Raw genomic sequence first — 15307 nt, 5'->3', positions numbered from 1 at the left:
TTTTTACAAAAAAAAATATTTCAATCAAATTAATAAAAAACTGTGCTTGCACATCCTGTGGGGCGCACATCCTGCAGCGCACATCCTTCTGCGCACATAAATTAAAATAATATTAAAACATTTTTACAAAAAAAAATATTAAAATCAAATTAATAAAAGAACTGTGATTGCACAACCTGTGGGGCGCAAATTCTGTGGGGCGCACATCCTGCAGCTCACATCCAGCTGCGCACATTAATACAAATAATATTAAAACAAATTTACAATTTTTTTTTTTAATATAATTAATAAAAAAACTGTGCTTGCACATCTTGTGGGGCGCAAATTCTGTGGGGCGCAACTCCTGCTGCGCACATAAATAAAAATAATATTAAAACATTTTTACAAAAAAAAATATTTCAATCAAATTAATAAAAAACTGTGCTTGCACATCCTGTGGGGCGCAAATTCTGTGGGGCGCACATCCTGCAGCGCACATCCTGCTGCGCACATAAATAAAAAAATATTAAAACATTTTTACAAAAAAAAATATTAAAATTAAATTAATAAAAAAACTGTCCTTGCACATCCTGTGGGGCGCAAATTATGTGGGGCGAAAATTCTGTGGGGCGCACATCCTGCGACGCACATCCTGCTGCGCACATAGATAAAAATAATTTTAAAAAAAAATTACAATTTTTTTTATAAATCAAATTAATAAAAAAACTTTACTTGCATATCCTGTGGGGCACACATCCTGCAGCGCATATCTTGCTGCGCACATAAATAAAAATAAAATTAAAACATTTTTACAAAAAAAAATATTTAAATCAAATTAATAAAAAAACTGTGCTTGCACATCCTGTGGGGCGCAAATTCTGTGGGGCGCACATCCACCAGCGCACATCCTGCTGCGCACATAAATAAAAAAATATTAAAACATTTTTACAAAAAAAAATATTAAAATCAAATTAATAAAAGAACTGTGCTTGCACATTCTGTGGGGCGCAAATTATGTGGGGCGCACATCCTGCTGCGGACATAAATAAAAATAATATTAAAACATTTTTACAAAAAAAAATATTTAAATCAAATTAATAAAAAAATTGTACTCGCACATCCTGTGGGGCGCACATCCTAGGGCGCACATCCTGCTGCGCACATTAATCAAAAATAATATTAAAACATTTTTACAAAAAAAAATATTTAAATCAAATTAATAAAAAAACTGTGCTTGCACATCCTGTGGGGCGCAAATTATGTGGGGCGCAGATCCACCAGCGCACATCCTGCTGCGCACATAAATAAAAATAATATTAAAACATTTTTACAAAAAAAAATATTTAAATCAAATTAATAAAAAAACTGTGCTTGCACATCCTGTGGGGCGCAAATTATGTGGGGCGCAGATCCACCAGCGCACATCCTGCTGCGCACATAAATAAAAATAATATTAAAACATTTTTACAAAAAAAAATATTTAAATCAAATTAATAAAAAAACTGTCCTTGCACATCCTGTGGGGCGCAAATTATGTGGGGCGCACATCCACCAGCGCACATCCTGCTGCGCACATAAATAAAATAATATTAAAAACAAATTACAATTTTTTTTTTTAAATCAAATTAATAAAAAAACTGTCCTTGCACATCCTGTGGGGCGCAAATTCTGTGGGGCACACATCCTGTGGCGCACATCCAGCTGCGCAAATTAATAAAAATAATATTAAAAACAATTTACAATTATTTTTTTTTAAATCAAATTAATAAAAAAACTGTGCTTGTACATCCTGTGGGGCGCACTTCCTGCAGCGCACATTCTGCTGCGCACATAAATAAAAATAATATTAAAAACAAATTACAATTTTTTTTTTTAAATCAAATTAATAAAAAAACTGTCCTTGCACATCCTGTGGGAAGCAAATTCTGTGGGGCGCACATCCTGCGGCGCACATCCTGCTGCGCATATAAATAAAAATAATGTTAAAAACAAATTACAATTTTTTTTTTTAAATCAAATTAATAAAAAAACTGTCCTTGCACATCCTGTGGGGCTCAAATTCTGTGGGGCGCACATCCTGCAGCGCAAATCCTGCTGCGCACATAAATAAAAAAATATTAAAACATTTTTACAAAAAAAAATATTAAAATCAAATTAATAAAAGAACTGTGCTTGCACAGTCTGTGGGGCGCAATTTCTGTGGGGCGCACATCCTGCTGCGCACATAAATAAAAATAATATTAAAACATTTTTACAAAAAAAAAATATTAAAATCAAATTTATAAAAGAACTGTGCTTGCACATCCTGTGGGGCGCAAATTATTTGGGGCGAAAATTCTGTGGGGCGCACATCCTGCGACGCACATCCTGCTACGCACATAGATAAAAATAATATTAAAAAAAAATTACAATTTTTTTTATAAATCAAATTAATAAAAAAACTTTGCTTGCATATCCTGTGGGGCGCACATCCTGCAGCGCATATCTTGCTGCGCACATAAATAAAAATAAAATTAAAACATTTTTACAAAAAAAAATATTTAAATCAAATTAATAAAAAAACTGTGCTTGCACATCCTGTGGGGCGCAAATTATGTGGGGCGCACATCCACCAGCGCACATCCTGCTGCGCACATAAATAAAAAAATATTAAAACATTTTTACAAAAAAAAAATATTAAAATCAAATTAATAAAGGAACTGTGCTTGCACATTCTGTGGGGCGCAAATTCTGTGGGGCGCAAATTATGTGGGGCGCACATCCTGCTGCGGACATAAATAAAAATAATATTAAAACATTTTTACAAAAAAAAATATTTAAGTCAAATTAATAAAAAAATTGTACTCGCACATCCTGTGGGGCGTAAATTCTGTGGGGCGCACATCCTAGGGCGCACATCCTGCTGCGCACATAAATCAAAATAATATTAAAACATTTTTACAAAAAAAAATATTTAAATCAAATTAATAAAAAAACTGTGCTTGCACATCCTGTGGGGCGCAAATTATGTGGGGCGCAGATCCACCAGCGCACATCCTGCTGCGCAGATAAATAAAAAAATATTAAAACATTTTTACAAAAAAAAAATATTAAAATCAAATTAATAAAAAACTGTGCTTGCACATCCTGTGGGGCGCAAATTCTGTGGGGCGCACATCCTGCAGCGCACATCCTGCTGCGCACATAAATAAAAATAATATTAAAACATTTTTACAAAAAAAAATATTTAAATCAAATTAATAAAAAAATTTTACTCGCACATCCTGTGGGGCGTAAATTCTGTGGGGCGCACATCCTAGGGCGCACATCCACCAGCGCACATCCTGCTGCGCACATAAATAAAAAAATATTAAAACATTTTTACAAAAAAAAAATATTAAAATCAAATTAATAAAAGAACTGTGCTTGCACATTCTGTGGGGCGCAAATTATGTGGGGCGCACATCCTGCTGTGCACATAAATAAAAATAATATTAAAACATTTTTACAAAAAAAAATATTTAAATCAAATTAATAAAAAAACTGTGCTTGCACATTCTGTGAGGCGCAAATTCTGTGGGGCGCACATCCACCAGCGCACATCCTGCTGCGCACATAAATAAAAATAATATTAAAAACAAATCACAATTTTTTTTTTAAATCAAAATAATAAAAAAAATGTCCTTGCACATCCTGTGGGATGCAATTATGTGTGGCGCACATCCTGCGGTGCACATCCTGCTGCGCACATGAATTAAAATAATATTAAAACATTTTTACAAAAAAATATATTTAAATCAAATTAATCAAAAAACTGTGCTTGCACATCCTGTGGGGCGCAAATTATGTGGGGCGCAAATCCTGCAGCGCATATCCTGCTGCGCACATTATAAAAAATAATATTAAAACAAAATTTCAATTTTTTTTTTTAAATCAAATTAATAAAAAAACTGTGCTTGCACATCCTGTGGGGCGCAATTCTGTGGGGCGCACATCCTGTAGCGCACATCCTGCTGCTTACATAAAAAAAAATAATATTAAAACATTTTTACAAAAAAAAATTTTTTAAATAAAATTAATAAAAAAACTGTGCTTGCACATTCTTTTGGGCGCACATCCTGCGGCGCACATCCTGCTGCGCACATACATAAAAATAATATTAAAACATTTTTACAAAAAAACATTTTTTGAATCAAATTAATCAAAAAACTGTGCTTGCACATCCTGTGGGGCGCAAATTATGTGGGGCGCACATCCTGCTGCGCACAGAAATAAAAATAGTATTAAAACATTTTTACAAAAAAAAATATTTAAATCAAATTAATCAAAAAACTGTGCTTGCACATTCTGTGAGGCGCACATCCTGCTGCGCATATACATAAAAATAATATTAAAACATTTTTACAAAAAAAAATATTTAAATCAAATTAATAAAAAAACTGTGCTTGCACATCCTGTGGGGCGCAAATTATGTGGGGCGCACATTCTACAGCGCACATCCTGCTGCGCATATAAATAAAAATAATATTAACCCTTGTGTTTTCCCTGCTTCCCCATGCTGTTTGCTGTGAGCGTTTTTTTTGCAGCGATTTGACAAACGCTCGTCGCGATACCCTGCTTCAAACACACAGACGCACGCGCACACGTGCATACGCACAGCCCGCCACACATCAGCACGCGCACGAAGGGCAACAGAAAAGCGAACAGCCCTTTCAGATGTATTTGTCACACCCGCTCCAAGTTGCCCAACGGTGTGACGTAGGACCCCTGGGACCGCCCACGTTGGGGAGTCTCTTCGGCGTGGGTCTCTGCGACCCGAAGGCTCGCGCCGGGGGGGGGGGGGTCGCCGCGCTGCCGCTCGCGTCGAGGGCCGTCTCTCCGATCGGGGTCCTCATGACCCTGGGACTCGCAACGCTGAACTGACACGCTCCCTCCGTTTGTGTTATCGAAACCTGCTCCTGCTCGGTGATGAGAAGAAGAAGAAGAAGAAGAAGAAGAAGAAGAAGAAGAAGAAGAAGAAGAAGAAGAAGAAGATGATGATGATGAAGCACAAGACCCACAGACGCACACGCGTACATGCACAGCCCGCCACACATCAGCACACGCAAGATGGGCAATAGAAAAGCGAACAGCCCTTGCAGATGTATCTGTCACACCCGCGGCACTTTGCGTGAGTTTTACAGTCCTTGTTCCTGGGGCATATCTGACACCTCTTCCTCTTACTCGCCGCGAGCGGAGCCACGGAGGCTGCGGCGGCTGCGACGACCTGGGCTACACAGGAGGCCGGACCCTGGGGTTGTTGTTGTCGTGGCTGTTGTTGCTGCAGGGTCAGGCCCGGAGAGGCGGCCGGACGCTCGTGCCGGGTGTCTTCTCGGTCGCTGTCAACGTCTCTCGGCTCGGCGGCGGCGGCGGCGGCGGACGCTTTCACGGCCTTCACGACCGCGGCGGACGCCTCGGTGCGAGGGACGCGCTCCCTCCGCGCGATGTACGGAGCCACGAGAGCCTTTCCCAGCTGCTCGAGGAACACCCTCCGCTTGTTCCGCTTGCCCGACATCCAGTCGGGGTTGACCTCTCGCCATATCACAAAGGCGTTGTAGGAAGAGACGTCGAGGATGTTGTGGAAGACGACCAGGGGCCAGCGCGCCGTCTTCCTCCTGCAGCTGTACGTTCCGATCACCTTGTCCAGGTTGTCCACGCCTCCTTTGTTGCGGTTGTAGTCCAGGACGACGACCGGTTTGCCGTCCGCGCGGTCGCTGACGTCCGCCTCCGAGTGCCGCGTGCTCAGGAGCACCACGTTCCTGTTTTTCTTCCTCGGGACGTAAGACACCAGAGTGGCGGCGGGCGTGAAGGCGAACACGGAGGAGAACGCCGCTCGTCCCTTGACCGAGAGCAGCCGGAGCGGGAGCTCCGGCTTGTTCTTCCGAACCGTGCCGACGACGGTGACGTTCCTCTCCAGGAGCCGCCGCGCCAGTTCGTAGGAGGTGAAGTAATTGTCGCACGTGATGTTGCGCCCGCTCAGTCCCTCGGTGACATCGAGCACGACCCGCAGCCCCAGGTTCCTCTCCGGGAGCCCGCCGCTTGGCTTTCCGGTGTAGACTTGCATCTTCCAAGCGTAGCTGGAGACGGCCTCGCACGCCACCCACGACTTGATCCCGTATTTCGCCGGCTTGCTGGGCATGTACTGTCGGAACGGACACCGGCCTGTCGCGTGTGAGCGTGCGCGTGCGTGCATGTTTGAGGGTTGGGGGGTAGGGGAGAGGATAGAGGAGAAGAGACGAAACGTGAACATCGACAATATCTTCAGGAAAGAAGACAAAATAAGAGAATCTCCGAGTCGCCAGGTGCATGCCGGCGGTCAACCCGCGAGGCCACGTGACACGTAACGCGACGAGAAAAAATACACGGCTGCGATACACGACATGACAAACACGACGAAAAGAATAACAAAAAGAATAACCTCTGAACGGAACCAGTTGCTTGTCCACGGTCACTTCGGGCCCCGGGTTGTAGAGGAGCGGCAGCCTCGCCGCCCAAGCGTCCCAGACCTCTCGCACGGCCGCCAATTTGTCGGAGGCGCGTCTCTCGCGTCTCGTCTCGCGGTCGTCGAATCGCAGCAGTCTGGAGTACGTGTGAAAGACCTTCAGGGGCATCGTGGCGCGGAATATCGCGCGGCCGCTCTCGGCGTCCCACAGGCTGGCGGCTGCCTCGCCCCGGGACCTGTAGACGCCCGCCAAGATCAGCAGCCCCACGTAGGCCCGCAGGTCGGTCGCGTCCATCCCTTTCCAGCCGTCGCCGTATTTCCGACGACCCTCCAGATTAGTCATCTCCAGGACGATGTTCTCTACCGTCGGCGTGACAAACAGGCCGAACGTTGAGACCGCGTCGCTGACGCCGGACGTCGCGTGCGTCGTGGGGCCCGGGGAAGGGACCCCGACGGGCGTAGCGGAGGAGGAGGAGGAGGTGGAGGTGGAGGTGGAGGTGGAGGTGGAGGCGGAGGCGGAGCGGCCCTCGCGATGGTACGGCGTCGAGGACCATGTTATTTCTCCGTTTTTGGACAGGAAGGTCTCTCTTTGCACGAGTCCTTGTCCTCCTCCTCCTACTCCATCATCATCATCTTCTTGTTCTTCTTCTTCTTCTTCTTGTTCTTCTTCTTGTTCTTCTTCCGAAGATGTGCACGATGAGGAATCTGCAGCAGCGGCGTCGCGCACCGGGTCGTAGTCTTCGTCGCCGCATTCGTCGGCGTCTTCTTCTTCGTCTTCCTCTTCGTCTTCTTCTTCTACTACTTCTTCTTCGTCTTCTTCTTCTTCTTCTTCTTCTTCTTCTTCTTCTTCTTCTTCTTCTTCTTCTTCTTCTCGGTCCTCTTCATCTCTGCCCTCTTCCTGTTCGGAGGATTGTCGACAGGAGAACAGCTGTTGGAGAACCTGGCTTCTGGTGAAACGCTCTTGACGTGACATCGCGTGACCTCGTCAGGGAGAACGGCGCGGCGTTGTACCGACTTGTATCCCGGACGCATCGTTAGTAACGGTCGTCTCACCTTCGCGACCCTGAGAAGCCGGGCCGGTCCGGCTGTGAACAACAGTGTGACGCGTCGGGGAGTCTCTTCGGCCCGAAGGCTCGCGCTGCCGCTCGAGTTGACGGCCGTCTATCCGAATGGGGGTCTCCGTGACCCCGAGACTGGCGACGCGGGGCCGGTCCGGGCTCCCCGCTTCGTGCGCTCGAGCCTGTTGTCGCTCGGCGGCCGTTGAAAATGGAAAAACTGCGACAGAGTTGCAAAGCGTTTGACTTTTTTTTTTTTCAATCTCCCCACGCCACCCTCCAAGTTGCGCGTCGGTGTGACGTAGGACCCCTGGGATGCCCGCGTCGGGGAGTCTCTTCGGCCTGGGTCTCTGCGACCCGAAGGCTCGCGCCCGGGGGCTCGCGCTGCCCCTCGAGTTGACGGCCGTCTCTCCGAATGGGGGTCTCCGTGACCCTTGGACTCGCGACGGGGGGCCTTCCCGGCTCCCCACTTCGTGCGCTCGAGCCTGTTGTTGCTCGGCGGCCGTTGAAAATTAAAAAACTACGATACAAATGGCAAAGCGTTTGACTTTTTTTTTTCAATCTCCCCACGCCACCCTCCAAGTTGCGCGCCGGTGTGACGTAGGACCCCTGGGATGCCCGCGTCGGGGAGTCTCTTCGGCCTGGGTCTCGGCGACCCGAAGGCTCGCGCCCGGGGGCTCGCGCTGCCCCTCGAGTTGAAGGCCGTCTTTCCGAATGGGGGTCTCCGTGACCCTTGGACTCGCGACGCGGGGCCTTCCCGGCTCCCCGCTTCGTGCGCTCGAGCCTGTTGTTGCTCGGCGGCCGTTGAAAATTAAAAAACTACGATACAAATGGCAAAGCGTTTGACTTTTTTTTTTTCATCTCCCCACGCCACCCTCCAAGTTGCGCGTCGGTGTGACGTAGGACCCCTGGGATGCCCGCGTCCGGGAGTCTCTTCGGCCTGGGTCTCTGCGACCCGAAGGCTCGCGCCCGGGGGCTCGCGCTGCCCCTCGAGTTGACGGCCGTCTCTCCGAATGGGGGTCTCTGCGACCCCGAGACTCGCGACGCGGGGCCTTCCCGGCTGCCAGTGTCGCGTCCCCGAGCCTGTTCTTGCTCGGTGAGGAGAAGAAGGAGAAGCAGAAGGAGAAGGATAAGAAAAAGAAGACTCTTGCGCAGTAATAATAATAAAAAAAGAAACTAATTTGTACTATTTCTCTTACAGCCGAACGACACGCGCAACGACGTAGGGTATGTGTGTCGTGGGCCCTGTCGCTTGTCGGTCGGGGTCCCAGCGACCCCGAGACTCGCGACGCGGGGCCTTCCTGGCTGCCAGTGTCGCGTACCCGAGCCTGTTGTTGCTCAGCGACCGTTGAAAATGAAAAAACTAAGATACAAATGGCATTGCGTTTTTTTTTGTAATCTCTGGCCGCCCACGTTGCGTACTCGAGCCTGTTCTTGCTCGGTGATGCGAAGAACAAGAAAAAGAAGACGAGACGAACAAGAAGGAAACTCATTTTTATTTTATTTTTGTATAGCTGCACACGACACGCGCGAAGACGTATGGCCCCCGTCTCTTGTCGTTCAGGGTCTCCGTGACCCTGATACTCACGACGTCGGGCCCGCCCGGCCGCCCGCGTTCCGTACCTGAGCCTGATTTTGCTCGGTGATGCGAAGAAGAAGAAGAAGAAGAAGAAGAAGAAGAAGAAGAAGAAGAAGACGAAGACGAAGACGAAGACGACGACTCCAGCTCAGTAATAATAATAAAGAAAAAATGAATTCTTTTTTATTTTATTTTTGTATAGCTGCACAAGACACACGCAAAGACGTAGGGCACGTCTCTTGTCGTTCGGGGTCCCCGTGACCCGAGTGCAAGGGCCGCGAGCATCCCCGGCTGCCAGTGTTGTGTGCTGGAGCCTGTTCTTGCTCAGTGATAATACAAATAATAACTATAAGAAGAAGAAGAAGAAGAAGAAGAAGAAGAAGAAGAAGAAGAAGAAGAAGAAGAAGAAGAAGAAGAAAATGCGGTGGCACACGTTTTAGTCTTTTTAAATAAAATAATTTGTATTGCTTCACACGCGAAGACGGGAGACTGTCACACGCACACAAACGCATGCTGGGTCAACCAGACCCTGGGACAACACAAGGGTTAAGACACGTTACAAGTGTAAGGGGTCAATTCTTAATACAGTTTTCGAGTTTTGGCAGTGTTATTTTTCCCGTTTTGCTGATATTTTAATTCATCCGACAGGACAGTGATTCCTATAGGCTGCGGGGATTTGGCGACGTCTATTAAGGGACACCGTAGCGCTCCCTCTCGCCCTCTCTCTCTCTCCACTGCCGGTCCTGTGTGTGTGAGTAAGTGCAGCGTGGCCGCAGCAGGTGCGGACACAAATTGTTTGTTGCGGTGAGTTTGCTGAAAGTAACTTTAATGTCAACGGAGATCACTCAGAAAACGTTCCGCAAATATTAACCTTTATTCCGTCCCTAGAGCCAGCGTACAGCTGTGTGCGTGAGGGTGAGACTGTATCAGCGTCGGCATAAATGCGCGCTGTAATCTTCAGTCATAAGAGTAATACTTGTAAATAATGCGCCGGAACAATTAACAGAGTCTTCACTATTGTGTGCGTGACATTAAGTTAAGTTGTCTTTTCCTGTTTTAGTAATTGCTCTCAAGACAATAAGGACGGCGTGGATCCCTGCTTTATTTTAAATGAATTAAAGGTATGACATAATGATGTGTTTTATGATTGTCAATGTTTTCAAACATTTTGATAAACTGGTTTAAATTGTGTGAACTAACTACAACAAGTTTGTTTTATAGGGCTGCCTTATTTGACCTTATTTAAATTTAGTTTCTTTCTGATTTATTGGTTTGATTATTGTGCTTTTTGTTTTATTTTATTTTGTTCTATGGGAATGTGCAATATGGTTGACTGGTACGTATTAAATAAATTGTATATTTCTGAAATCACAGCCTCTTCTGCTGATGTTTTAATGTTCCTGACAGGACGGTGATTCTTATAGGCTGCAGGGAGTCGGCGAAGTCTATTTAGGGACCCCCTAACTCTTCCCTTCTCCCCCTCTCTCTCTCCCCCCACTGCCGGTCCTGTGTGTGTGAGGAAGTGTTGCGTGGGCCGAGCAGGGATGGATTTATAAAAGAGTGCGTAGGATTCTTACTAAAAGTGTGCTTATGCCCAAAAGCAGGAAATGGCGTAAGCCAAAGCTAATTCCGATTTATAAAACCGTGCGCACGCAAAATCTGAACTCCAAATCCGCTCTCCACACGCTCAATTTCTACTATAAATGGTCAATGCATAGCACGTCACGAATATTAAATTATGAAGCTGACCAATGGTTTTCCACCGCGAGTCCTGACGGAGGCACGGCATCAAGCGATGTGAAGAGGAAGTAAAACTTTCAGACACTGACATCGAGGTGTTTGTTAGTGTGATGGAGGTGAAGAGCGACTTATGGGACAGCTGTGATGTCACTAATAAAGGAAATACACTGATACTCTGCCGCTGCTGCTGTGGATAACACAATGTTTGAGAATAGAAATCGCTGAACCCTCGCTTCCTCCTCATCCTTCCATTCGCATGCACACATCGTCCAGAACCCCCCACCGGGGTCACGGTAGTATTTATCCATTTAGAGAATCGGACCGCTTCCCTCACATCAGTGGATCCTTGCCTCCACTCTGGGATCTTATTTGGAAAGTTTATTCATTTCTTGTAAGTGATCTCCTGTGCGCTCTGCCCGCTCTCTGTGCGCTCTGCGCCACTGCGCTCTCTGCGGTCTGCGCGCTCTGCTGAATTATGTTGAATTTCATTTAAAACAATAATAAACAGACAAATACATTTACATGACAATTGTTTACAGTGCGGGAGTTACACTCCAACAGAACGCATCACACTCGCGCTGTGGGTTTTACGCGGTGTCATTGCCGCCGGTCTACGGGGAGTATGACGGAAGTTGCATGTGCGCAGGACATCAGCTCCTGTGGGAACACACGAGCAAAGCGATGACGGAAGCGACGCTGATGGGATCGGTCCCAGAATTTCCTTGTGGGTAACTCTTTAGATTTGGAAGGGTCGAACATCAAAGCAGCAAACACAAAAACCTGAAGGGAACAACCTAAACTTAACTACTGAAATTAATGGAACCAAAAGACATGTTCCTATCCTGACTCCTCTTCCAGAAACAGGAGAAAAAATGGGTTCAACTCAAATGATACCCACCCCCCGAACCTGGCTGGGACATCCTCAACAGATCTTAAGACACGTTACAAGTGTAAGGGGTCAATTCTTAATACAGTTTTCGAGTTTTGGCAGTGTTATTTTTCCCGTTTTGCTGATATTTTAATTCATCCGACAGGACAGTGATTCCTATAGGCTGCGGGGATTTGGCGACGTCTATTAAGGGACACCGTAGCGCTCCCTCTCGCCCTCTCTCTCTCTCCACTGCCGGTCCTGTGTGTGTGAGTAAGTGCAGCGTGGCCGCAGCAGGTGCGGACACAAATTGTTTGTTGCCGTGAGTTTGCTGAAAGTAACTTTAATGTCAACGGAGATCACTCAGAAAACGTTCCGCAAATATTAACCTTTATTCCGTCCCTAGAGCCAGCGTACAGCTGTGTGTGTGTGCGTGAGGGTGAGACTGTATCAGCGTCGGCATAAATGCGCGCTGTAATCTTCAGTCATAAGAGTAATACTTGTAAGTAATGCGCCGGAACAATTAACAGAGTCTTCACTATTGTGTGCGTGACATTAAGTTAAGTTGTCTTTTCCTGTTTTAGTAATTGCTCTCAAGACAATAAGGACGGCGTGGATCCCTGCTTTATTTTAAATGAATTAAAGGTATGACATAATGATGTGTTTTATGATTGTCAATGTTTTCAAACATTTTGATAAACTGGTTTAAATTGTGTGAACTAACTACAACAAGTTTGTTTTATAGGGCTGCCTTATTTGACCTTATTTAAATTTAGTTTCTTTCTGATTTATTGGTTTGATTATTGTGCTTTTTGTTTTATTTTATTTTGTTCTATGGGAATGGGCAATATGGTTGACTGGTACGTATTAAATAAATTGTATATTTCTGAAATCACAGCCTCTTCTGCTGATGTTTTAATGTTCCTGACAGGACGGTGATTCTTTTAGGCTGCAGGGAGTCGGCGAAGTCTATTTAGGGACCCCCTAACTCTTCCCTTCTCCCCCTCTCTCTCTCCCCCCACTGCCGGTCCTGTGTGTGTGAGGAAGTGTTGCGTGGGCCGAGCAGGGATGGATTTATAAAAGAGTGCGTAGGATTCTTACTAAAAGTGTGCTTATGCCCAAAAGCAGGAAATGGCGTAAGCCAAAGCTAATTCCGATTTATAAAACCGTGCGCACGCAAAACCTGAACTCCAAATCCGCTCTCCACACGCTCAATTTCTACTATAAATGGTCAATGCATAGCACGTCACGAATATTAAATTATGAAGCTGACCAATGGTTTTCCACCGCGAGTCCTGACGGAGGCACGGCATCAAGCGATGTGAAGAGGAAGTAGAACTTTCAGACACTGACATCGAGGTGTTTGTTAGTGAGATGGAGGTGAAGAGCGACTTATGGGACAGCTGTGATGTCACTAATAAAGGAAATACACTGATACTCTGCCGCTGCTGCTGTGGATAACACAATGTGTGAGAATAGAAATCGCTGAACCCTCGCTTCCTCCTCATACTTCCATTCGCATGCACACATCGTCCAGAACCCCCCACCGGGGTCACGGTAGTATTTATCCATTTAGAGAATCGGACCGCTTCCCTCACATCAGTGGATCCTTGCCTCCACTCTGGGATCTTATTTGGAAAGTTTATTCATTTCTTGTAAGTGATCTCCTGTGCGCTCTGCCCGCTCTCTGTGCGCTCTGCGCCACTGCGCTCTCTGCGGTCTGCGCGCTCTGCTGAATTATGTTGAATTTCATTTAAAACAATAATAAACAGACAAATAAATTTACATGACAATTGTTTACAGTGCGGGAGTTACACTCCAACAGAACGCATCACACTCGCGCTGTGGGTTTTACGCGGTGTCATTGCCGCCGGTCTACGGGGAGTATGACGGAAGTTGCATGTGCGCAGGACATCAGCTCCTGTGGAAACACACGAGCAAAGCGATGACGGAAGCGACGCTGATGGGATCGGTCCCAGAATTTCCTTGTGGGTAACTCTTTAGATTTGGAAGGGTCGAACATCAAAGCAGCAAACACAAAAACCTGAAGGGAACAACCTAAACTTAACTACTGAAATTAATGGAACCAAAAGACATGTTCCTATCCTGACTCCTCTTCCAGAAACAGGAGAAAAAATGGGTTCAACTCAAATGATACCCACCCCCCGAACCTGGCTGGGACATCCTCAACAGATCTTAAGACACGTTACAAGTGTAAGGGGTCAATTCTTAATACAGTTTTCGAGTTTTGGCAGTGTTATTTTTCCCGTTTTGCTGATATTTTAATTCATCCGACAGGACAGTGATTCCTATAGGCTGCGGGGATTTGGCGACGTCTATTAAGGGACACCGTAGCGCTCCCTCTCGCCCTCTCTCTCTCTCCACTGCCGGTCCTGTGTGTGTGAGTAAGTGCAGCGTGGCCGCAGCAGGTGCGGACACAAATTGTTTGTTGCGGTGAGTTTGCTGAAAGTAACTTTAATGTCAACGGAGATCACTCAGAAAACGTTCCGCAAATATTAACCTTTATTCCGTCCCTAGAGCCAGCGTACAGCTGTGTGTGTGTGCGTGAGGGTGAGACTGTATCAGCGTCGGCATAAATGCGCGCTGTAATCTTCAGTCATAAGAGTAATACTTGTAAGTAATGCGCCGGAACAATTAACAGAGTCTTCACTATTGTGTGCGTGACATTAAGTTAAGTTGTCTTTTCCTGTTTTAGTAATTGCTCTCAAGACAATAAGGACGGCGTGGATCCCTGCTTTATTTTAAATGAATTAAAGGTATGACATAATGATGTGTTTTATGATTGTCAATGTTTTCAAACATTTTGATAAACTGGTTTAAATTGTGTGAACTAACTACAACAAGTTTGTTTTATAGGGCTGCCTTATTTGACCTTATTTAAATTTAGTTTCTTTCTGATTTATTGGTTTGATTATTGTGCTTTTTGTTTTATTTTATTTTGTTCTATGGGAATGTGCAATATGGTTGACTGGTACGTATTAAATAAATTGTATATTTCTGAAATCACAGCCTCTTCTGCTGATGTTTTAATGTTCCTGACAGGACGGTGATTCTTATAGGCTGCAGGGAGTCGGCGAAGTCTATTTAGGGACCCCCTAACTCTTCCCTTCTCCCCCTCTCTCTCTCCCCCCACTGCCGGTCCTGTGTGTGTGAGGAAGTGTAGCGTGGGCCGAGCAGGGATGGATTTATAAAAGAGTGCGTAGGATTCTTACTAAAAGTGTGCTTACGCCAAAAAAAGCAGGAAATGGCGTAAGCCAAAGCTAATTCCGATTTATAAAACCGTGCGCACGCAAAACCTGAACTCCAAATCCGCTTTCCACACGCTCAATTTCTACTATAAATGGTCAATGCATAGCACGTCACGAATATTAAATTATGAAGCTGACCAATGGTTTTCCACCGCGAGTCCTGACGGAGGCACGGCATCAAGCGATGTGAAGAGGAAGTAAAACTTTCAGACACTGACATCGAGGTGTTTGTTAGTGAGATGGAGGTGAAGAGCGACTTATGGGACAGCTGTGATGTCACTAATAAAGGAAATACACTGATACTCTGCCGCTGCTGCTGTGGATAACACAATGTGTGAGAATAGAAATCGCTGAACC

General features: G+C 45.7%; 1 protein-coding gene across 1 annotated transcript; it reads right to left on the bottom strand.

Annotated features, from left to right (window-relative positions):
* Window positions 1–5181: 5181 nt before the first annotated feature.
* On the bottom strand, window positions 5182–6920 carry LOC128436307 (piggyBac transposable element-derived protein 3-like; the record flags this gene model as incomplete). The annotated part of the gene is made up of 2 exons (XM_053418099.1): window positions 5182–6159; window positions 6416–6920. Coding segments are annotated over 2 exons (1483 nt in total), but the record flags the coding sequence as incomplete, so codon positions are not given.
* Window positions 6921–15307: the final 8387 nt, after the last annotated feature.

This window comes from Pleuronectes platessa, unplaced genomic scaffold (genome assembly GCF_947347685.1).
Source record: "Pleuronectes platessa unplaced genomic scaffold, fPlePla1.1 scaffold_71, whole genome shotgun sequence".
Lineage (NCBI taxonomy): Eukaryota > Metazoa > Chordata > Actinopteri > Pleuronectiformes > Pleuronectidae > Pleuronectes > Pleuronectes platessa.
This window is presented reverse-complemented; position numbering and strand designations above follow the sequence as displayed.